At 41.2% G+C, this 24,922-nt stretch overlaps 2 protein-coding genes across 2 annotated transcripts; one reads left to right on the forward strand and one right to left on the reverse strand.

Annotated features, from left to right (window-relative positions):
* Window positions 1–433: 433 nt before the first annotated feature.
* On the reverse strand, window positions 434–24,492 carry LOC113124009 (carboxypeptidase O-like). The gene is made up of 12 exons (XM_026296452.1): window positions 24,455–24,492; window positions 9,321–9,439; window positions 8,950–9,013; window positions 8,630–8,731; window positions 7,577–7,687; window positions 7,375–7,491; window positions 7,076–7,169; window positions 6,637–6,729; window positions 6,364–6,473; window positions 6,147–6,231; window positions 5,934–6,014; window positions 434–5,838 (listed from the first exon to the last, which is right to left on the reverse strand). The coding sequence occupies exons 2-12, from the start codon at window positions 9,392–9,394 to the stop codon at window positions 5,618–5,620; spliced, it is 1,152 nt and encodes a 383-aa protein (XP_026152237.1). The 5' UTR covers window positions 9,395–9,439; window positions 24,455–24,492; the 3' UTR covers window positions 434–5,617.
* LOC113124010 (melanoregulin) lies at window positions 10,130–16,126 on the forward strand. The gene is made up of 5 exons (XM_026296453.1): window positions 10,130–10,206; window positions 10,341–10,581; window positions 15,024–15,114; window positions 15,225–15,391; window positions 16,055–16,126. The coding sequence occupies exons 1-5, from the start codon at window positions 10,130–10,132 to the stop codon at window positions 16,124–16,126; spliced, it is 648 nt and encodes a 215-aa protein (XP_026152238.1).
* Window positions 24,493–24,922: the final 430 nt, after the last annotated feature.

The raw sequence follows: 24,922 nt of genomic DNA on the forward strand, positions 1-24,922 counted from the left end.
AGTATAACAAACAATGAACCTGTGGTAAAAGATTCAGCAAATTTCCTTTTCTGTTTATCAGCATACTGTATCATTTTTCTCATTTCAAAACAACCAAAGAGAAACTCTGGGCTTTCTGGAAGGGGAAGGAGTAGATTATGCCGTGTGTGTGTCTGCATACACATCTTGTCATTCACCTCCAGCCCTCAAGGATTTAACTAGCCATTGATTACCATCATTACCAGACCATGGCACTCAAACCCATACACCATGAGCAAAATATGGACATACAGACACACAGCAGACATTTAAAAACACAGACACAAATATTAATTACTTCAGTGGTATCATAAATCAGCATGTAAGACCACAGATTTAATCCATCATGAACATACTACGTTCTCACCACACAGACACTTAGGCTCATGGTTTCCACAGAATATGACCAGTGAAATAACAAGTTTAGTTTATTTTTATTCCAATTTAAGAACGATAGAGTCATTCTTTCCAATATTATGTTAATGATTCTATAGGCATATTTGATGTCAGAATGAGAACAAACACTGATATGTAGTAAAAACAAAAAAAACATTATTTTGTCATGTGTATGTTAGAACCCACACAGAACTAAAGCATAAAAACTAAGGACAAAACAACAACTCACTGACTGCACACATGCACACACTGACAAAATCACACGAAGGTTGAAGCATACAGAGCTGCACACAACACAAAATAGTGTCAGAATAGAAATGTTCATCAGGTTTATTCTGAGTGTTCCCCTAGTGCATTTGTGCAATATTGGCTATCCCTGTTTTGATGGCAAGTCATTTTACAGGCGGACCGAGACACAGATGGCCTGGTCACCTCTTGGTGATGGTCTGTGCCTGGCATGATTGCTGTGTGGTCTCTGTTAGGTGGTCTGCCTATTTCTATTCTACTGTGATGTTCCTCAATCACCCTATCAGTCCATTTCCTCTGTATCTTGGTTTCTACTGTCTCCCTGTTGCTCTGTTTCTTGGAGCGTGAACAGGAAGAAAAGGATGTGAGTTATTTTCATAAGTATCTCAAGTGCAGAATGTCGGGTCAACAGCTAGAGCGAGTGTGCCAAGCAGGAAGTAGAGGGAATAAGTCTTACCTTGCTTTCGAGGTTCAAGAAGATGCAATTGTTCATGGATGAAGAAGAGCTGTCAGTCACAAAGGTTAAAATGACAATGTTAAAATGCTTGTTGGCTAGCTGAGACATGGAACAAAGCAAAGAAACACCTCATCTCAAACATCATAAAGTTGATCTCATTTATAATAAAGTATATCTCATCTTGCAGGATAAAGAGATTAGCAAATCTAATGACAGAGTGATAAAGGGTTATTTCTCTCAGAGACTTTCAGCACATTTCTACACTTGTAAAACAGTTGAGAGGAAGTAGGCCTCTGTTGGAAAGTTCATCCTGGTTAAGTAAATATAATAAATCACCTTTGTACTTGCACGGTCACTGGTGGGAACTGAGACAAGAAAAACAGTGCTTTTCACATCTTTATAAAGCAAATTGCAGAGTCTTTCTCAGAGTGAAACAGTAAAACAGGAGCACTGCACCTAATCTGCACAGCACATCCAAATGCAAAGCACAGCAATATACCATTTACAGACAAGAAAATGAAATCAAATAGCCCAAAAACAACAATAATAACATTATATTCAACATGTTAGGAATAAAACTAGGTAATAACTACTAACTACTACATAATACACAACAGAACTAAAATGGTCAATACTGAGAATGTTTATATTTATACCTTGTTGCAATACCCCACATATGGCTAAAATAAAGTAAGTTTTAATCGATCATGATTGAGGTTATTATTTCTAACATCTTGTTAACACTGGGAACAACCAGACGGCCAGTAAAAGAGGAAGGAAGGAAGAGAGGGAGGGTGTTTGTGTTGTCTCTCAGCTGACAGCCTTGACCTAATGATGATTTGAAATATGGCCAATCTGCTTCCTCAGCTTTGTGTCTCTCTAGTGTCAAATTCTTTCCATCCATTTATGTCTGTGCTTCTGTTTTTATAAGTTCCCTGTGTCTGCCTGTCTGCCCTCCATCTTCCCACATTTCTGTTCTGTAACATCACACAGACAAGAATACCTGAATCTGTTACCAAGGATGGTCATATGTCATCCCAAGACAGCTGTGCTATTGATCAGCAGCTGTAATCATCAGGAGATGCACATGATGGCGCCACCCTCATTGATTATCTGTGACAGTTAAAAAGCATGGCATAATTCCCATTGATCATCAGCATGTTAAAATGGTGTCATCTACATTGATTAACAATAAAGGTATATGGCAAAGATGTGTCATGGGGCCACAGTGAAGAAGCCCTCTCAAACCGATTTCTATTCATCATTTAAATGTGTTGGTCCACTTGTGAAGACGTGTCTTAAAGGAGTTGAAAACTGCCACAAACCCATCACAGTTTAAAAAATGAGAAAGTATTAAGTGCCTTAACAAACTGACATATTTTGGCTTTTGTCTTGCACACACTGTTTGGAAAGTAAATTAGCAGTAACGGTTTTCCCCCACTGCAATCGATGTAAGACAGAGTGGAGCAGACGATTTAGGGCTTTTAACCAGTAACATCTGGATGTTGAACCCTGGCTGCCACCTCAGGGATTCATAGAGAGTTTAGACGTATTTTCTCATCCTAGAAATACATACTTAAGCATGAAAAACATATTACTATCATTTCCTTTAGCAGGCCATAATGAACATTTCAACAGGGTTTTGACTGCTGAAATATAACAGGAAATGTCCAATCATCAGCATCACTTGAACACTACATTAACTACAATGAAGCACACAATGAAACAGTCCACTGTCTATCTTTTTTTTCCTATCTTTCCCACTGAAATCACTGTCTAAACAGAAGCAGAACAGTCACTGTCACATGTCCCTTGGTGACTGGTTTCATATTGACTGGACACTAAAATAGTCTGTGGATCTATTGCTTGAGGGGTCCAAAAGTGCACCAGAATGCTTTAATGAGATTTTGCTGGGACAAAAGAAAACCTCACTCAGTGCCATGCTCTAGTTTTTTTTGTTTTTGTTTCACTAAATACCTTTCTACCACTCAGCTCGTTGAACTGGAAGAGCACCTCTGTAGTTTACAGCAGCTTTATTTTTCTCTTTTTTAAATTTTTCATGCTGACTGCCTTCTGTCTTCAGGATGCACACTTACATGAGCAATGACACAGCACGTGGAAAGATACTGTGATATTCAAAGACAATGGCAGACACCTGCTGTGGATAAAGCAGCAATACTTTCTCTTACTATTTACTGCTGGATAAAATGAAAGCTGTGTTGAAATGGTCATAGTTTCTTTTTTTGTTTGCAATCACTTTATCTCTTTGTTAGGTTCATTGCATATGGAGCACAAATACTGTTGCCATGGTTATTCCCAGTTTAAAGTGATCCACTATAACTTGCAGTATAGCAAAGTATTTCAAGTTATAATTAAACAGCAATAGCCAAAACCTATTATTATTTCTACATTAGTCCCCATAAGCTACTGATCAGGCTGCACCAAGTAAAGCTACAGCTGTAAAATGAGCTCTGCACTTTAAATGGACAGGTCAAACTAAAGTGTGTTGTTTTCTTTCTCACCTGAGTTGGAAGACTTGAGTGTAAATCTTTTTCTGATTATCTCATCATTTTTGTTTTGTGAATCACACTGTGCTATCCCATTTATTACATTATTACTCCCACATCTTTGTATTGCCTTTCTGTATCGCTCTTTGTTCATTCTATGCATTCGTCATTCACCTCTTCCAAGATGGCTCGGTTGATTTTTATTTTATTTTTTATTTTTTGCTCCTCTCTGTGTCTCTTTCTTTATCTTTGTGATTTATATGTCCATGGTGTGTTTTTCCCCCAGTACCTTGATGAGCGCTCAACCACACAAGCACTCACACAAATAGATGGATGAGCTGGTGATAACTAAACCAGCCAGGCTTCACTGTGAATTATAATCACCTTCAATCTGTGTCTCTGAATCCCTGCCCAGTTCTAATGTTCGTGTGTGTGTGTGTGTGTGTGTCAGGGTGCTCTGCTCTGGCTCACCAAGTGTGAGTATCTTTCATGGGTGTAAGTGATGGAGCAGTGAATTGTTTGTTTCCTGAAGGGCTGTATGTGTGTGTGTGTGTGTGTGCGTGTGTTTGTGTGTGTGTGTGTCAGTGTTACTTCTTATTATTCTCTTGGTCCCCTGGTGTTTGACCCGTCTTTCTGTTCTGTCGAGGTTTCATGTGAGCAGGAATATAATTTTGTTTCCACTACTGCTGAAATATAGCACACACTCACACTCACACACACACACACCTTTAGGGAACAACCATCAGGGTGAGTGGTCCATCATTCACCCTCACATAAGGTATTCAAGTGCACTATGTCAATGTCACATTGTCAATGGCCAAGTGTGTATCTGTGTGTGTGGTGGTCTAGAAGTCACTGAGGCAGCAGGGGAGAATACAGTCTAGAATTATAAATCTCAGTGATTAAGAGAGGGAGAGTGAGGACACAGAGGGAAAACTTTATATCTAAAGTTCCCACCAGAAACATGCTTGTGAGTATAACAACAATTTATAAAATGACCAAGACTTTAGTGTTTTCCCAAATAGACCTAAAAAATTCAGATCCAATGACAAGGTGTCATAGGAAATCCATTTATTTTGCAACAGTGTAAGCAATGTTTCATAATGATATGAATAGCCTGTGTCTATTTAATGCTGGTCATAGTGTGATTGTGTAATGAATAAACTATTTAGGTCGTTTGTCCCTACCCTCAATACAACTAATAGGATGTGACCAGTGCTGGTGGTATTGGAGTAATAATACAGTATTATTCATACATCCAAAGCTGCACAAGTAAGGTTAAATGTCATCAAGTCATGACATGTGGCTTATGTCATGTGACCTTTGTGTCACTAAATTTCAGCCCTATTATCAAACCTTAATTGGCCATGTGATACGTACATAGGGCATGAAAAATAAATTAAATGAATGTGGTATGTTTCCAAACAAAATGTGAGTTGCTGTGTCTTTCAGAGAATCAGATGTGATCACACAGCATGAAGAAACTCATAGTTGAGCAGCAACTATGGTATATGCAAAATAAATACTAAAACTTAAGCAAATGTAGTTAATAAAATAGAAATGAATGAGAAGCCTGCATGAACAGTGGTGTGTAACATATAGCAATTCTGCCCCCTGCTGTGCAAAGCATGTACTGCATCACTGTCATGTTACTCTGATTATCATGTTTATTTCCTGTATTTGTTGCTAATAATACTGCAATCAGTATTATTTGTATACACTGAAATAATACTGAATTTCCCCTTGGGGATTAATCAAGTACTTCTTCTTCTTCTTCTTCTTAATAAACTGTAATGATGGCAAACTTTGGGTAAATATGTCTTTGTCAGAAAGACTATAAAACACATTACAAATTGCATAACTTAAATGTTGTATATTTCTGTTGAAAGCTTTGTTATCATCTCTGTTTCGCCTGAGAGAGGTTTGCATGACCATATAGAACAGCCACCCACAAATGGCGACCCAGTCTTGTATGACTGAGGGTTTCACTGGCTTACACCAAAATCCTTGCAGTGAGAACTATCATAGTGCTCCAAATCATCACAGCAACCCCAGAAATTGTGATGAGGCCTGTCACTGTGGTGACAGCAGCATTAGGGATGGTATTGTTGAAAGTCTTGTCATGAACATATGTGATGATGGACAGAGCTCCGATGTACGCCTCCTCACAGGCTGGCTGGATCTGATCCTCCGGTAGCAAGTGGCTGAATTCACCTGAAGAATCATTTAGTGAAATCAAAATATTACTAAAGCCAGTACTTTACTCTTGACTGAGAATTATTAAAAGTATGTATTAGAGTCCAAGTCACCTTTATCTCTCAGCTCAAATGTGTAAGAAAATGGGATGCCCATGAGACGAGCCCAGTCACGACTCGAACCCGAGTTTGGATCTTAAGTGTGACAGCAGGACAGAGAAAGATAGAGAGGAAGAAGAGGAGGTTACGGCTGTTCAGGACAGACGAGGGCATGAAAGAACAAGTCAGGTCAGTGTGTGTGTGTGTGTGTGTGTGTGTGAGTCTTACAAAGAATTTGTGGAGAGGTTCCTACAGTGTAATTCATTCCATGCACCTTCTTCATTTCTGCTGCTGCTTCCTTGCCGACTGAAACCTGCACATTTTATACATTATGCACATAACACTTCAGCTGCTGATCCCTGTTCATAAAATCTGTGTGTCTTTCCAATAAAAGTCCACTGTTGTGCTTAATTACAAGCACATACAAACTTACATACACACTCACCAGTTCAATGTAATTGGGTGCAGAAACCTCAGGGTGGCCATACGGTAGGAGTATAAGTTGCCCAGCAGAGTGGATGGTGAGGAAACACAGAAGCTGGTTAACCATACTACCTAGATACAGACAGGCCAGACACGGGATCAAAATGACAAAACAGTATTAACTTCTTGCAGATGTATCCCCTAGATAATGACATATATAATCATGACATTTTAAGATCAGCTCAGAAACACACATTTTTTAAAATCAACATACAGCAGGCATAACAAAAATTACCAACAAAGTCCATGACAGCTTTAGCCTCTGGCTCTGACCCTGGTGATTTCCCGCAGTAGTTGTTTTCGCAACTGTCAAATGACACACCGACCGCTGACGAAAGAAACAACATAATTACATCAACATATGACTTGAAGTTCAGTGACATTCTGTGGTGTGCTTTTGATAATGTCCTGACAGGTTTGTTTCTTCTGTCAAAGGCCAATATAAAATGTGAACTCGTAGTCAGAGGCTATGCACTGATGCTGTAATGTCTAATCTAATTATACTGTCCAAGTGAGCGATGTGCAACTCCTTTGATAATATTGTTACTTTGACTACTGTGTATGATGTCACATTACAGGAATAATTGGTTTCTATGGAGGCCTGACATGGTGAACATGGATGATGAATTAGAGCTAACAAGTCATATTGTGATTAATGAAAGTACGCAACTCACTTCCCCAGTTGGCATTGAAGTTTCTGTTGAGGTCAACACCATAACAGCTACTGTCTGGAGGAGGGAGAGAACGAGACTTTCTCCAGCGACGAGTCTATGGGGGACATAAAACACATACACAGACATGGAGGCCAGATAGTGTGAGAGTTTGTGTGAGGTTAATTAACTGTTTCCAATCAATGAACTGTAAAGTCAGGCAGTTATATTCACATCTTTCACTGAGAAAACACACAACAGGGACAAGAAGTCAGTGTACCCCTGAAAAAGCAATAGGCTCGTAAAACCTGAGAAGGACTCACAGTGTCATTGGCCCAGGTGAATATGTATCCATCCACATTGACCACAGGAGTAACATAGATGTCAAGGTTCTGCAGCATCCTCTTCATCTTCTTTTTGTTTTTATATGAGTGCACAAGCTGAACAAACAGTCACATGTCAGAGGACTCATGTCTGGGTGAGTACTCTGTGTTTATCTTTGAAATTATGCTTGAGTGTACAAACCTCTTTGATAAACCACTGACAGAAGGCCGGAGCAATCCACTCTCGAGCATGGATACCACAGTCCATCCATATTGCTTTCTTCTCTCTGCGCTCTGGGTTTTGTAGTCCCAACTGGAGGCACACAGTATGACCAATTTTGGGTGAATGTAAGGTTTAAAGGGGGAGATGTGCAACATTTTAAAATCTTGTCAAAGTATTTTTGGTACCTTGCTGTAATCGATAGTGAATTTAACATTGGTCTAGTAGATTTGTAGTTTCTGTATTAACACTGGAGGTAATTTAGATAGAAAAGGCGAGGAAGGTCGGGTGAAAGTAAATAAAAACATTTTTGATATACTATAATCCTCTACAGGGTCGCTATTGTGGATGTCATGGGGTTAGAGTCTAAAAATGATCATTTGAAATGCAAGACTGGTTTCTCATGGGGCACAGATGTGAAGAGGGACCAAAGTGTTCATTTTTACCCGTGGATCATGTTTGCAGTGCTACATATCATGGAAACACAAAACTGTGCCCATTTGTCCACTACTGTATCTTATAGTATGGGATTACCAACAGGCTTGCTAAAAGTGTCAGTTTCTTTACAGCTTTGTACAGGTTGTGTTGGAGAGGAAAGTGAAGGAGAGGCATAGGACCCAAATGCAGGACAAGAAACAAGGCTTTTATTTCCTCCTGGGAATACCAGGGCTCAGGAAAAGTACAAACCAAATATAATGGAATAAATTTTAGCTCAACAAGACACACAGTAACCATTTGCAATGCTTCCACAACACACAAAGGGAAGCAGGGCACATAAATAGAAGGAAGAACCAAGGGGTAATTGAACTCTGGTGAAAATAATTAAGGTAAAGCAACACAAAGCTGCTGGGGACCAGTGCAGGGGAAAAAGGAAGTCCTTACAAAGTAAGGGTCCCCGGCAGGAAGTCCCAAAGGGGAATTATGACAGGTTGTGCAGTACATACATGTAATACCACTTGATACTGTGGTTTAGATAAACCTCTTTCTTTTTGTACCTCCTAACAAGAAAGTTAAAAGATATACATTATGAGTTACCTTCAGCAGTGTGATATTTCTCCCTTCATAGGTGTGTCCATAGACAACAGAAGACACTAGATCTGGATTCTCTCGCTGCACATCTTCCATCCAGTTGTATATCTGCATTGTAATTTAATTAGGGAGATAATTCATTTTGATAACGATGTTTATAGTTTTCTCTGGCCAGCTCTAAGAATACTCAAAGGCAAATTTAAAAGGTGGAACGGGGCATGTGCAACAAGACAGAAAATGATTTATTTAGAGTAGAATATCCTTTTGGATGTAGAGTTCTCCTGCAGTGTCTAATTAACATAGCTAACAGAATTAAAGACTTGTACCTCAGGCATTGGGTGATATTTGGTGTAATCATAACTCCATGTTGATTCCAAACCCTCCAATGAGCTGAAAGTATAAAAATGAACTGGGTTACTAATACATGTTTCACTCGCATTATTATAATATACATCTATCCTCCAAAACTGATTTTATTTTACTGTGAAGTGACAAATGTTTGATTTAGACCATAAAACAACTCAACAAGTTCAAATGTAGATGAAGGAAGACACAAAATAAGGGCACTTAATAAAGCTTTTCCTGTGAACGGCGAGCTACTCAAGGGGAAACACAATTAAAATTGCTCCGACACAGTTGTTTGGACACAGACAGTAGGAACCCTAATTGTTTAAAAGACAATTCAACATAAACTCACCCATGAGAGGTCTGTAATCCTTGATTTAAAAGCAAGAAGAAACCCAAAATCCACCATCTGAGCATTATCTTCATTGCCTCAAAGACTCTCTCAAAGACTGTCTCCTATTGCACCAGCTCCTGTTCCAGCAGAAACAATAACTTTTGTTTAGAGAGGTGACCTTGGATCGCATATTCACACATCCTCATGCTGATGACAGAGCACTTCCTGTGATTTTACAGGCCAACACAGAGGTAAATACACTATCGGATATGATTATGAATCAGTGATGTATTAACAGTTACGAAGTGTCAGTAAACCTTTACAACAAGTGATATCACAAAGCACAGTAATAGACCTGCTGCTTGTTTCTTGCAAGAACACAGACATTTATCATAACATTGTCAGAGGTAACAGTTGACACAACAAACCTACAGCTAAACTACAGTTGTGCAGTGAGCTTATGTTCAGCAGCAACAGAGCTAGCAGGCTATCCCCTCTTTTTTCTGCACCATCAGGAGTTGCTGAATAAATGTGCCATTCATCCCAGAGCTATTCTGTGTATGTGTGTTGTAGTTGTTGTCTCCTATTTGGACTCACGTGGATAATATACTTGACAGATAGCTCTTATTGAGACTGGGATGGGCACAGAGAAAGGGGGATGGACATAACAAGCTGGGATGTTGCTCGGACTTGTGCTCTTGGACATTTTCAAAATGAGGATTTGTTAGTTTGGATGTATTTTAGTTTCCTGTGGACTCTGGAAGCAGTGGTAGAAGGCGTCACTAGCAGGATTTTATCAGGAAGAATATCTATTGTTGAAAAGGCTAATGGGTGCTAGATTTACCATCTGCTGCTGTCACTACTATGTGAAACACAACCAAGAAAAAAAAAAAGCTTTATTGCGGTGAGGAAGCACCTGGCAGATATGATGAAAACCCTAAAGCTCTGCCTTCAATCATTTATTGTAAGTTGCTAAAATCAAAATTTAGTTTTGCTTTTAAACATGTTATGTCCTTCTTTTCTCTTTTTTCTCTTCAGTATGCGCACCACCTCAACTTCCAGACCATATGAACTGTTATCCAGTGAGTCCAGTGACAGTGACACAGAGCAGGAGAGCCTTTTTGGGCCACAGACATCAAAAAGAAGCCACTGGAGCTACCAGCAGAGCCAAAGATGTACAACAGACTCATGGGCCACCACAAACAGACCCAGGCGAGCATCCGACAGAGAGTTACAGGCTTTCATCAGCATGAGAGACCAGGCTGACAAAGCTACAGAGGTGGGAGAGAGAGGGTTTGTAAAATATGAAATGAAGAGTAAGAAGGTGAAGAAGCAATGTGAACAAGAACAATGAAAAATCCCTGACTATAAAAAAACTAAAAACTCAGCGAAGCGCTCACTCACTCTGTTTGAAGCTTGCCACTTGCCAAATGTGACTTTGTAAATGTTAAGCTAAAATTAAAACAGTGATTCACTGAAAAAATCGCTTTCACCATCCAAGGTATCAACAAGGTGCATCTGTTCATTAGCACATTCTTTGAAATAATCAGTGGAAGCTCCTCAGCTCTCTTACAGTGAGAGGCCGTGACTGTAAAATAAATGTATTAAATGCATAAAATGTGTAAATAAATATAAAGGTGAGAATTTAGTTACTCTTTAGTATGCTGTGTAGACAACAGTGCATATATACACAAATGTCATTGTACATATTATAATCAGGGAATGCTAAAAATGAAAGAAAACCCACAAATTTATGCTTAAAAGCAACTGACTACATGTAAATAGCTGATGTTTAATAGAAACAATTCAGCAAAAGCCATAATACAATCTAAGGTCGTATAGTTGGGTTACAATGAATTCATACATCCACGCATTCATTTTGTGCTTTCTTTGGCTGATCGCTTATTAGTTTTCAGTAATCTGGCAAATTAACCACCTGGACAAAGATTTACAGCATTTCTTCAGGTCAACGTGCTTTTAGAAAATCCACACTTGTTTTGTTATGATTCAGTAGCTAAAAAGTGGCTAATAAACTCATCCAAATTTCTAGAGATGAGAGCTGCACCATTCAGAGTGGGATGGATGCCGTCTCTCTGCTACCAGTCCGGGTTTTCCCCAGAAAGTGGCCCAATTGTCTATGAAGCCCACATCGTTTGCTGGACACCACCTAGACAGCCAGCGACGGAATGACGACATGCGGCTAAACATGTCAATGTTGGCCAGACTGGGGAGGGGTCCTGAGAAAATTACAGAAATTTACAAATTTAGCAAAGTTAGACACCGACTCAACATTAATTTTAGTGACCTCCGATTGGTGTAATCAGGTGTCATTGCTGCCGACGTGAATAACAATTTTTCCATTTTTCTGATTAGCCTTAGCCAGCAGCTTCAAGTTGGACTCGATGTCGCCCGCTCTGGCCCCAGGAAACATTTGACTGCTGTCTCCAGCTTCACGTCTCTGACTGTGGTCGCTGGTGTCTCTAGCTTCACGTCTCTGACTGTGGTCGCTGGCGTCTCTATTTTCACGTCTCTGACTGTGGTCGCTGGTGTCTCTATTTTCACGTCTCTGACTGTGGTCGCTGGTGTCTCTAGCTTCACGTCTCTGACTGTGGTCGCTGGCGTCTCTACTTCACGTCCCTGACTGTGGTCTCTGGCGTCTCTAGCTTCACGTCCCTGACTATGGTCTCTGGCGTCTCTAGCTTCACGTCTCTGACTATGGTCTCTGGTGTCTTTAGCTTCACGTCTCTGACTGTGGTCGCTGGTGTCTCTAGCTTCACGTCTCTGACTGTGGTCGCTGGTGTCTCCAGCTTCACGTCTCTGACTGTGGTCGCTGGTGTCTCCAGCTTCACGTCTCTGACTGTGGTCGCTGGTGTCTCCAGCTTCACGTCTCTGACTGTGGTCGCTGGTGTCTCCAGCTTCACGTCTCTGACTGTGGTCGCTGGTGTCTCTAGCGTCACGTTTCTGACTATGGTCGCTGGTGTCTCTACTTCATGTCTCTGACTATGGTCGCTGGTGTCTCCAGCTTCACGTCTCTGACTATGGTCGCTGGTGTCACTAGCGTCACGTCTCTGACTATGGTCGCTGGTGTCTCTACTTCATGTCTCTGACTATGGTCGCTGGCGTCTCTAGCTTCACGTCTCTGACTATGGTCGCTGGTGTCTCTACTTCACATCTCTGACTGTGGTCGCTGGTGTCTCTAGCTTCATGTCTCTGACTGTGGTCGCTGGTGTCTCTAGCTTCACGTTCCTGACTGTGGTCGCTGGTGTCTCTAGCGTCACGTTTCTGATGTCTCTAGCTTCACATCTCTGACTGTGGTCGCTGGTGTCTCTAGCTTCACGTCTCTGACTGTGGTCGCTGGTGTCTCCAGCTTCACGTCTCTGACTATGGTCGCTGGTGTCTCTACTTCATGTCTCTGACTGTGGTCGCTGGTGTCTCTAGCTTCACGTTTCTGACTATGGTCGCTGGTGTCTCTACTTCACGTCTCTGACTGTGGTCGCTGGTGTCTCTAGCTTCACGTTCCTGACTGTGGTCGCTGGTGTCTCTAGCGTCACGTTTCTGATGTCTCTAGCTTCACATCTCTGACTATGGTCGCTGGTGTCTCTACTTCATGTCTCTGACTATGGTCGCTGGTGTGTCTAGCTTCACGTCTCTGACTATGGTCGCTGGTGTCTCTACTTCACGTCTCTGACTGTGGTTGCTGGTATCTCTACTTCACGTCTCTGACTGTGGTCGCTGGTGTCTCTAGCTTCACGTTTCTGACTATGGTCGCTGGTGTCTCTACTTCATGTCTCTGACTATGGTCGCTGGTGTCTCCAGCTTCACGTCTCTGACTATGGTCGCTGGTGTCACTAGCGTCACGTCTCTGACTATGGTCGCTGGTGTCTCTACTTCATGTCTCTGACTATGGTCGCTGGCGTCTCTAGCTTCACGTCTCTGACTATGGTCGCTGGTGTCTCTACTTCACATCTCTGACTGTGGTCGCTGGTGTCTCTAGCTTCACGTCTCTGACTATGGTCGCTGGTGTCTCTACTTCACATCTCTGACTGTGGTCGCTGGTGTCTCTAGCTTCATGTCTCTGACTGTGGTCGCTGGTGTCTCTAGCTTCACGTTCCTGACTGTGGTCGCTGGTGTCTCTAGCGTCACGTTTCTGATGTCTCTAGCTTCACATCTCTGACTGTGGTCGCTGGTGTCTCTAGCTTCACGTCTCTGACTGTGGTCGCTGGTGTCTCCAGCTTCACGTCTCTGACTATGGTCGCTGGTGTCTCTACTTCATGTCTCTGACTGTGGTCGCTGGTGTCTCTAGCTTCACGTTTCTGACTATGGTCGCTGGTGTCTCTACTTCACGTCTCTGACTGTGGTCGCTGGTGTCTCTAGCTTCACGTTCCTGACTGTGGTCGCTGGTGTCTCTAGCGTCACGTTTCTGATGTCTCTAGCTTCACGTCTCTGACTATGGTCGCTGGTGTCTCTACTTCATGTCTCTGACTATGGTCGCTGGTGTCTCTAGCTTCACGTCTCTGACTGTGGTCGCTGGTGTCTCCAGCTTCACGTCTCTGACTGTGGTCGCTGGTGTCTCTAGCTTCACGTCTTTGACTGTGGTCGCTGGTGTCTCTAGCTTCACGTCCTGGTGTCTCTAGCTTCACGTCTCTGACTGTGGTCGCTGGTGTCTCTACTTCATGTCTCTGACTATGGTCGCTGGTGTCTCTACTTCACGTCTCTGACTGTGGTCGCTGGTGTCTCTAGCTTCACGTCTCTGACTATGGTCGCTGGTATCTCTACTTCACGTCTCTGACTGTGGTCGCTGGTGTCTCTACTTCACGTCCCTGACTGTGGTCGCTGGTGTCTCTAGCTTCACGTTTCTGACTATGGTCGCTGGTGTGTCTAGCTTCACGTCTCTGACTATGGTCGCTGGTGTCTCTACTTCACGTCTCTGACTGTGGTTGCTGGTATCTCTACTTCACGTCTCTGACTGTGGTCGCTGGTGTCTCTAGCTTCACGTTTCTGACTATGGTCGCTGGTGTGTCTAGCTTCACGTTTCTGACTATGGTCGCTGGTGTGTCTAGCTTCACGTCTCTGACTATGGTCGCTGGTGTCTCTACTTCACGTCTCTGACTGTGGTCGCTGGTGTCTCTACTTCACGTCTCTGACTGTGGTCGCTGGTGTCTCTAGCTTCACGTTTCTGACTATGGTCGCTGGTGTCTCTGTCTTCACATCTCTGACTATGGAATCGGCAATTATCAGAGTCGGTTTCTCAGTGCGTGTGTGTCGCTGAGCGGGGAAAATCTATTAGTAATGTGAACAGGCAGGTGATGAGCCGTGGGCTTCTGCTTAGGAGTACGTTTCCGTCGGACCGTCACCCAGGCTAATTCTCCGGGCTGCTCCGTAGTCTGACAATGATGTTCTGCAGAAGTCTGGTAATATGTTACATATTTAGCAATCAAAGTGTAACATAGTTAAAAATGGTTAAATCCTGCTAAATGGGATAACCACGCCATCTGCTGGTAAAAAGGGGCTACTCATAGGTCTGTTCTTACTTTGGTACAAACTGAAATATCTCAAAAAGGAAAGAAAAAAATCGACAAAATAGTGTCACATGACTCTTCACTCTTCATCCTTTCCAAACAAGCTTTGTCACTCATTGATAAATTGACTACTTTCCACATAGGTTAAGGCCATTTGTATGCAATATTTTTTATACTGATGTACTTATGTGTTGACATATAGGAATGGGAGAAGCTGAATTATGACATACACACGTTGTGCTATGCAAGACGAGAAGTTAGATCTCGATGGAAGAAAATCTTGGTGCAGTTAGGTAAAATGCTGTCCTCTTCATTTAATCTACTATACTATTTCCCACCTCCTATGTCTCTGAAATTCCATTGTTCTTTTAATTTTCATCTCTCTCTCTTTCTCTCTCTGCAGGTTACCAGTGTGAGGTGGATGCCTTGCTGTGTGTGAACAGACAGACCCAGTTCATTCAAGGTCAGGAGCATCTTAACAGAGCTGCTGAACTGTTGAAACAGCTGTTGGACCACACTGTCCTGTTCCCCCCAGGAACAGGACACCAGAACAGATACCTCTATGTCATGGTACACACACACACACACACACACACACACACACACACACACACACACAGGGACATTACATTGACTTACATTCGTTTCCTGGAGACCTGCCTAACCCTAACCGTGACCTTAAACCAAGTTGTCATTTTAAAATTCAATCACTAACATGGTGGAGGATCAGTTCCCATTAGGAAGTAATGCCACGCACATACACACCCACTGACGAATAAACATATTAATAATCAGTTTTATTAATATGTTAATATGTTATGCATCACCTTACAATGTATTCACAACTGACACTATTCACAACACCAGCTTCCATCAGATCTGAATATCAACTGTTCTTTTTTGTCTTCTCTGAATGATTAGCAGTCTTTGCCAGTTCTAAGATATATCCCCCTAATTTCATAAAAAAACAGCTCTGTACCATGCATCATATGTTTCATTAGCTTTGTTTTTTGCTGCTATGTATTATGGGTTTTTAAAAATCATACCTTGTGTTATATGAAACTGCCCTTCTTTTCCCTGTTAATCCTTTCACCTCATATTTTATTTCTGTCTCTTCCTTTCTTGTAATTCCCCTCCCCTTTGATCTTATGTCTTTTACTCCTTTTGCATCTGCAAACCCTTTAATTCCACCTATCTTGTTCCTTTCATTGTCCCTCCATATTTCTCTATTAGGACCGGCTAGTGTCATTGGACAGTGCTGAGGACTTTGTCAGACTGGCCAAAGAAAAATATCCCAAGAAGTAAGACTGATAGACAATCACAAAAAGAAGATTTACAGGCTGATAGAGAGGGTAAAGAGAAATAATAATCAAACTGTGCATACATAAGCTGCATAGTGTGTGATAAATACCCACAATTATTTAATTGTAGCTATACATTTAATTGTAATAGCACAAAAAGTAGATAGACGGACGGATGGATGGATGGATGGGTACACAGATAGACAGACAGATAGATAGATAGATAGTCTCACTCTCACAGCGTCCCTGTTTAGCAGCTGGAGGGCCTCAGTCAATCTTTGGCTCCTTTTGACACTGTGTTAGCAATGTTGTCCAAAAGATGGCAGTACATAGTCATGTTCCAGTGGGTTAAAGTGGAAGAAAAAAAAGAAACGTCTGCAATGCAGATGTTGAAGTTGTTGCTTTCAAAAAGTTTTTAAAAAGCAAATATGCTTGTTTTAGTGTCAATGTGGCAATCCTTATAAGAACATTTTTCAAAAAAGTAACACCATGGATAAGAATCTGGCACACAAGCTTAGCAATGCAATGTTAACTTGGTGAATTGAAATTTCTTTTCCACAGTTTCTGTGCATCCAATAGAGTTTCGGGGTTTGTGCAGGATGCAAATGATAATGTCTCATCTTTCAAACAAACCCATTTGTTGAATAATTTTAGGACTGTAGTCCATACACACTGAACTGCACACTGCTATTTGGGCCCCTGCACACTTCAGGATCAAAGAGTGAACTGTTTTCACATAGCAGGCTTGTCACCAGATTCTGAGCAACATCAAAGCAGATTGTCTCACGGGCAATGAAACTAATATTTTGATGGTGAAATCCCCAGCGTCTAACATCACCTTGGAATGAAGCAAAACACTGACATGCAGGGAGGTGAAAACATGAGAGCAGCTGGGAGCATTTTGAGCAGGTCTCCAGGTCTAGTGACCAAACCCACCAGACATCTAGTGTTGCTATGTGAGTGGCACTTTCACCACCCTTATAGAAGGTTTCAAGACAGTACCAACTCACACATCAAGTTCAGCAGTGAAGAGGAAAAGGATGGAACTTTACAGTACAGGAAGTCCACATAGATGAACCAAACCCTCAACTTCAACATCATCTACGATACAAAATTTCTGCAGTGAGGATCCTCCTACATAGAGCAGAACATCTTCAGAGTGAAGACGAGGTTAAGGACAAAGGAGTGCCACATAATCATAACACCCTTCTGGCCAATGGCAATACCTGGTGGATTTTCAAGACCCTGTCCCAAAACAGATACACAACAGATAAAAATCACATTGCAGATTCTAACATTTCCACCCTGGTGGGCCTACCACATCTCACAACATCTCACCAGGTCCCTGCTGGATTAGCCAAAGGACAACACAGTCCCTGTGAAGAAGGCCGAAGGGTCTCTATGTGCAGCAGCTGTGGAGAGCACTACATACTGAAGACTGCACAGACTCTGTGGAAGAGACTGGGAGAACATCAGAAGCAAGGAGCATTTTCAATTAAGGAGCACCATCTCAAGGCCAGCCACGAGACTGATTCAGAAGGAGGTGTAAGACTGTGGGCATCAGAAGGAATACACATCAGACTTTAAAAGTGATGGGGGTTGTGAAATGCCTCCCATTTGCAATCACTTGTTACCAAATGGTCAAGTGATGATAAATATTATGTGCCTCCATCTCTAGTCAGTAAATAGATCTGTAGGATACATTTGAATGTGCCAATGATAAGTAAATGGATCACCAAAGGTCACCAATTAATTCAGTCTTACTTTTCTTACAGCTGCTGACTGTGCTGTGCTGTACACACATCCATGCTGGCATGCACACATGAATGCAGAAAGAGAGAGTGTACGCTGACCCAGATATTGTTTCCAAGGCCCCTTCCCAAGTTTGGGAAACAGATGTGGAACTAAAAGAGGAGGAACGTTGGGGGAAGGGAATAGGCCAATAGTCTGGCAGCACTGTAAGGCATTGTGTTTCTTGCACCTTTTTCTCATTATACCACTGCCTGTGTGTGTGTGTGCATGTGCATTTTAGATTGTGTAATGCTGACATCATTATTCAGAGTCTAACTGAAATAGTATCCCAAAGAGAGCAAGTGAGACAGTGATAAGTGTTCTTATATTTTTTAGACTGAAATATGGCAGGAGAATGATTTAGAGGGTGATTGAGCATGATGTCTTAAAGGAGTCAAAATGCTGCCATTCTTATGTGTTGGGTAATAATATCACTGATCTATTATTGTGCGTGATTGTGTGTGTGCATAGTCGGCATGATGTGCAAAAGCCAGTCAGTGGTCAGGATATACAGTGAATTATGGTCTCATACACACAGATGTACACACACACACACACACACACACACACGCACACACACACACACACACACACACACAAACAGACATGGAGATAACAGTCATTCAGTCTTTGAGTCTTGTTTATAGAGTCTATGGATTCCTGTTTATTTTATCAGAGGCCCTAGTGGGGTGTTGTCCACAGACAGACATCTCTATGTCTGCATGTCCGCAAGGGTCCATATGGGTCCGCCCAATATCTGACATCTGTGTGCATACCAAAATTTGAGTCTGTGTAGACTTCTCTAAATATGCACACAAATAATCTGGGTACTTGATTTGTAAAATGTAGGTATGTACTTTGTATGTCCTATTGTTGTTATGTAGTTACACACAGTTCTTTTTTCACTTTGTGGTTCAGTCAAAAAGAACAAATAAAGTAGCTCTTCCTGCTGTCAGGAGGTCTCTCTAAACAAAAGCAGAGCTGCTCTTCCATGTTTGCGTAAAACTGTAGTAGAAGCCATCCGAGTTTCCGGCCTGGTTCTCGCTTCCATTTCCTGTGTCTCCAATTTGTATGTGAAAACTAATATACACAGACCTGGACCTGAATGTGTGCTGTTTTTTCCTGAAATCCTAAATGACAGGTGGCCAATAATGGAGACCAGAGACCCATGACTCATAAGGTCAGGCCCTTTTTGTTCATGTCCAGATACAAAGCCACACTGACTAATAGTTTACTTGGTTAAAGGTCAAAGTCTGTAATGGTGAACTTAAGCAGTACTTGTGGATTTGGAGGTTACACAGTTGACTCAAAGCAGGAATCCACTGGAGATTGGACTGGATTTAACTCAGAATTAATAAACATTGGTCATTACCTTGAGTCATGATTACATACTTATTTCCACTTATCTTACTGGAGACTAAACATAGTTGAAATAAATACGGCTAAGGGTATTCCATTAACCATTTAGTTTGCAAAAACAGGGAACACTCACTGACAATATGAGACTGGGTTGGACAACATAAGACGTTTGAATATATAGTGACTAAGAAATGAAGAGTCTGATTGTATGAACCATCGTTAACTCAGAATTTGTGCATAATTACGTTTTAGCCATGCTAGCACCGTGGCTATATGGATGAAAATGTTGGTCGATCAGTCCACCAGTTTGGTCGAGGGAACTTAAATACTGCAGCCAACATTTTACCTGCAAACACTACAACTACTAAAAATCCCATATACAGTACCTTAGCTATATTTTGCACGCAGTGCTAATTAACAAGTACATGCAAACATGCTAAACTAAGATGGTAACCATTAAAACCTGAAAAAAGTCAACATTTTAGCATGATGATGTTAGCATTTAGCTCAAACTGACATATAAACCTCAGATAGGTGCAAACATGGCAATCATGCTGTAAAATCTCAACTAAAAGAGGTTAATGCTGGGGTCATGGAAAAAATATATTGTATCTCTTTGGTCAAAGAGCATTTTAGGTGGCCTTTAAGAGGCCATGGTACGATGATTTAGGCTGAGTAGCATACCTCCATTCATCAGGTTTTTCTCTGATTGGAACAGCATGATTGAATGTGTTACCCTTAAAGCAAAATGGAGCTCTAAAGATTCACCTTGTACATCTTTAATTTACTGAACCAGGCAATTTTGCAGATGTCCCCTTTTAACCCCTCTCAAAGGTTCCACTGTTTATCCTAAAAAGTAATTTGTGATAAGATAGTGTTGGCAGCAGTGTTACACCCATGCATACAAACAACAAGCCATTGTCATGCACAGACACACACTCAGTAATTTGCAATGGATGCTTATAGAACTGAAGAAATAAACCAGGCCAAGGTGCTGACCTCTGGGACTCCTGGCAGATGGTCAGACATCATGAGTCTGTTCAGGAAAGGCAGCATGTTGCTTTCAAGTCAAATCCACAAGCTGCCATTTTATTAACGTCTGTAACAGAATGAGCGTTTAGGATTTATATTATATTTTTATATATATCTTTGACATCTTAATGGAAATACTCTGAGACAAAATGAATTACAAAACCAATTTATCAGCAATGGCAGTTTAATATTAAATTGTGAAAACTTTTTTGAATTCTGAACTTTTCAAACTCCTGTTTTGAGTTTTTTCAGATTTAAAAAGAAAATTCTACACAGTTTTACTATTTGTAGGCAGATCAGCATTTTTTCGAGATTTGAAATATCAAATATAATCAGATTTGAAACATCAAAACAAGGAAGGTAAAAATATTGCAGACACACACAGATACAGAGACGAGCCTAGAGCAAGCCTTTGGGCAGGGCAGGGTGTGTGCTACAACATGTCTGTGGTCATCAGTGGTGGATCAGTAATTACATTAAACCACCAATGCTCTTGAAATATCCAGATTTTCCCATAAATCGACACGATTAAAGGAAATAAATGTGATTCTCCTCAAATTTAGCCTGTGAATTGTTACTGTAATTGGTATAAATACAACCATACTGGAGCCAGGACTCAAAAGGTCACTAAAGGATCATTGTGCAATGGCTCAAAATAATTGAATATTAATGACAATAATGTGCTCATTATGAGCAGGTCAAGAACTTTGCTTTGGGGGGAAAGAAAGGAGATTGTCATTTTATATATTAGAGCACCCTTTTCACATGAACTGAGTAGATCCTCAGCCAATAATAAATGGTAGTTAGTGATACATCCAGATGCAGCTGTGTGTACATGCAGTGTGTGTACTGTATATTGTTTTTTATACAAGAATCACTGATGTAATTTGGATGTGGATCAGCTGTGGAGGCCATGCCCTACCCCTAACCTGCCAAAAGGTCACTTCCTCATCCGTGGATATGTTCATCTTCCTTTGTATCCACAGGTGCTGTATAAATGTAACTTTCTTACCTGTCACTACTCCAAAAGTGATAGTATTTAGCTAGTGTTAATATATGATACAAGAGCACATGTATGGAAAATAGTGCATACATTATCCAAGCTGACTCCTGGATTTGCTGCAGCTAACATATATGATGTTACAGTCTCTTACAAACCAGAGGAATCTGAGGATCAGCTTTGGTGCAGAAAACCTGTCTTGAGTCTTATGTTTTCATCATCCTCATCTCCCCCTCTCTGTTCATTCCAAGACAAAGTCAGACAGTGAATCATTCCCCCTTATTATCACCTGGCTGGGTTTTCTGTCAACACTTATTTGATGTTCACTCATACTACCTGACCTTCAGCTGCAACCACAAAAGCAGTCACATACTCAAAGCTACTCATGTTCACCGTTCTTTTCTTGTCTGAATCAGCGGCTGCATCAGCACACTGTATTCTTGGTATATACAGTGGGTACGGAAAGTATTCAGACCCCTTTAAATTTTTCACTCTTTGTGTCATTGCAGCCATTTGCGAAAATCAAAAAAGTTAATTTTATTTCTCATTAATCTACACTCAGCACCCCATCTTGACAGAAAAAAACAGAAATGTAGAAATTTTTGCAAATTTATTAAAAAAGAAAAACTGAAATATCACATGGTCATAAGTATTCAGACCCTTTGCAGTGACACTCATATTTATCTCACATGCTGTCCATTTCTTCTGATCCTCCTTGAGATGGTTCTGCTCCTTCATTGGAGTCCAGCTGTGTTTAATTAAACTGATTGGACTTGATTAGGAAAGGCACACACCTGTCTATATAAGACCTTACAGCTCACAGTGCATGTCAGAGCAAATGAGAATCATGAGGTCGAAGGAACTGCCCAAGGAGCTCAGAGACAGAATTGTGGCAAGGCATAGATCTGGCCAAGGTTACAAAAGAATTTCTGCAGCACTCAAGGTTCCTAAGAGCACAGTGGCCTCCATAATCCTCAAATGGAAAAAGTTTGGGACGACCAGAACTCTTCCTAGACCTGGCTGTCCAGCCAAACTGAGCAATCGTGGGAGAAGAGCCTTGGTGAGAGAGGTAAAGAAGAACCCAAAGATCACTGTGGCTGAGCTCCAGAGATGCAGTAGGGAGATGGGAGAAAGTTCCACAAAGTCAACTATCACTGCAGCCCTCCACCAGTCGGGGCTTTATGGCAGAGTGGCCCGACGGAAGCCTCTCCTCAGTGCAAGACACATGAAAGCCTGCATAGAGTTTGCCAAAAAACACATGAAGGACTCCCAGACTATGAGAAATAAGATTCTCTGGTCTGATGAGACCAAGATTGAACTTTTTGGCGTTAATTCTAAGCGGTATGTGTGGAGAAAACCAGGCACTGCTCATCACCTGCCCAATACAATCCCTACAGTGAAACATGGTGGTGGGAGCATCATGTTGTGGGGGTGTTTTTCAGCTGCAGGGACAGGACGACTGGTTGCAATTGAAGGAAAGATGAATGTGGCCAAGTACAGAGATATCCTGGAAGAAAACCTCTTCCAGAGTGCTCAGGACCTCAGACTGGGCCGAAGGTTCACCTTTCAACAGGACAATGACCCTAAGCACACAGCTAAAATAACAAAGGAGTGGCTTCGGAACAACTCTGTGACCGTTCTTGACTGGCCCAGCCAGAGCCCTGACCTAAACCCAATTGAGCATCTCTGGAGAGACCTGAAAATGGCTGTCCACCAACGTTCACCATCCAACCTGACAGAACTGGAGAGGATCTGCAAGGAAGAATGGCAGAGGATCCCCAAATCCAGGTGTGAAAAACTTGTTGCATCATTCTCAAGAAGACTCATGGCTGTACTAGCTCAAAAGGGTGCTTCTACTCAATACTGAGCACAGGGTCTGAATACTTATGACCATGTGATATTTCAGTTTTTCTTTTTTAATAAATTTGCAAAAATTTCTACATTTCTGTTTTTTTCTGTCAAGATGGGGTGCTGAGTGTACATTAATGAGAAATAAAATGAACTTTTTTGATTTTCTCAAATGGCTGCAATGACACAAAGAGCGAAAAATTTAAAGGGGTCTGAATACTTTCCGTACCCACTGTAGACTGCATCCATACTGACAAAAGATGAGAAGAACCTCATTTTGCTGTAACAGATGTCCTAATGGTGGATGATGTCATGTAATGACGGTGCAGATGGAAGAGTGACTTTAGAGAGATAGTGAAATACAAAGACAAACAGGAAGCCATAGATGCAATGACAAACACACAGGGGTGTTTATTGCACAGGCTAACCATATGGTGTTCATATCTTAAAATAGTCAGTCGAACCTAGTGTTTAAGACATCACCGCTAGATGTGTGTGTGTGTGTGTGTGTGTGTGTGTGTTTAATACCACGTATAAATGTATGTGCCACAGCTGAAGTGCAGAGTTCAGTCCAGTTCAGTCTCAGAAACAGAAAGAGTTCTGGAATACTGATGGATTTATAATTCTGATTCCATGACTCTGCGACTCCGCCACGGGACGGGTCAGAACAGAGCAGTGACATTGCTCTGAGACAATTCTATGTCTGTCTCTGGAGCTGAGGTTCCATGTATTTTTTTAAATTATGATGTCCTGAATTACAGCTTGAATGAAACAGAATAAGGGAGTAATCCGCAGTAAAATATAAGCAAAACGTCTTGTTTTCTTTCCCTTCTCAGGCCCACACCAATTTTTTTCCTTCTGAAGTTGTAAATCTTTGAAAACAATCAGGTCACAAAAACATAGTTTCATTTTTTACAGCTGGGTGCTTTTCAAATATTGCTCAAACAACAGAAAAACATTTTTTCAACCGTGAATTAATATACCTAATGAATAAAGTTGATTACTGAAAGGCCCAGTGAGCACAGCCCAGCAGCCCAGGGCTCTAAAGCAGAGGATGCTGAAGTGACAGTTAACATTTCTGTTGGAAAATCAATCAAATGACTATGAAAAGCAACTACATGAGAAAAATAGATGCCAAACTACTACAGAGAGAAAAACAAGTATAAAACCTTAACAAGGAGATGCAAAAATAAAAGACACAAAACAAGTAAAGGTCCAACATGACTACAAAGAAATTAACGTACAATTGCAAACACACAAAAAGAAAGAACACAAAGCAACAACAGGAAGACACAAACTTACTATAAATCAGGTGGTTGCTCTGTCTGTCTGAGTCTAGCTTCTAAAAGAGAAGGACGAGTTGGGGCTTTTTATGTTTGTCCCCATGGGCCCATTGTGTAATCATCGCACGTAAGATTCAGATGCTTGTTTTAGGATGTAATCAAGACAAAACTAGATAAAATGAGAGTGAATATTAGACCCACAATCAGTACTCTGCTAAAATCCTGACAAATGACTAGTAACAATGTTCTGTGTGTTTAGTTGGCAACTGTTTGCTAAGATATTAGCAATATCCGCTTTATGTATGTTGCCCATGTTAAAACTTCAGTGACTAAAACTATAATTTTATATTCACTAAATATGCAATATGACAATGGTTATATGGAAATCTGTTTGTCCATAAAGCACAGAGGTGATGCAAGCATGACATAATTACACTGACAAATAGTTTAATCCCAATTCAACAATTGGTTTACATGAGAATCACAG

This window comes from Mastacembelus armatus, chromosome 21 (assembly GCF_900324485.2).
Source record: "Mastacembelus armatus chromosome 21, fMasArm1.2, whole genome shotgun sequence".
NCBI classification, from domain to species: Eukaryota; Metazoa; Chordata; class Actinopteri; order Synbranchiformes; family Mastacembelidae; genus Mastacembelus; species Mastacembelus armatus.

What these genes read in the sequence shown, in the direction of transcription:
- LOC113124009 (XM_026296452.1), bottom strand. Translation starts at nt 9,394, where the DNA reads ATGAAGATAATGCTCAGATGGTGGATTTTGGGTTTCTTCTTGCTTTTA. An exon ending in GAAATATCACACTGCTGAAG is followed by an intron (nt 7,688 to 8,629) that starts GTAACTCATAAT and finishes GTGTGCCTCCAG; the next exon opens with TTGGGACTACAAAACCCAGA. An exon ending in GTCAGTGGTTTATCAAAGAG is followed by an intron (nt 7,492 to 7,576) that starts GTTTGTACACTC and finishes CTGTTTGTTCAG; the next exon opens with CTTGTGCACTCATATAAAAA.
- LOC113124010 (XM_026296453.1), top strand. Translation starts at nt 10,130, where the DNA reads ATGGGTGCTAGATTTACCATCTGCTGCTGTCACTACTATGTGAAACAC. An exon ending in AAAAAAAAAGCTTTATTGCG is followed by an intron (nt 10,207 to 10,340) that starts GTGAGGAAGCAC and finishes TTTTCTCTTCAG; the next exon opens with TATGCGCACCACCTCAACTT. An exon ending in ACAGATACCTCTATGTCATG is followed by an intron (nt 15,392 to 16,054) that starts GTACACACACAC and finishes TTTCTCTATTAG; the next exon opens with GACCGGCTAGTGTCATTGGA.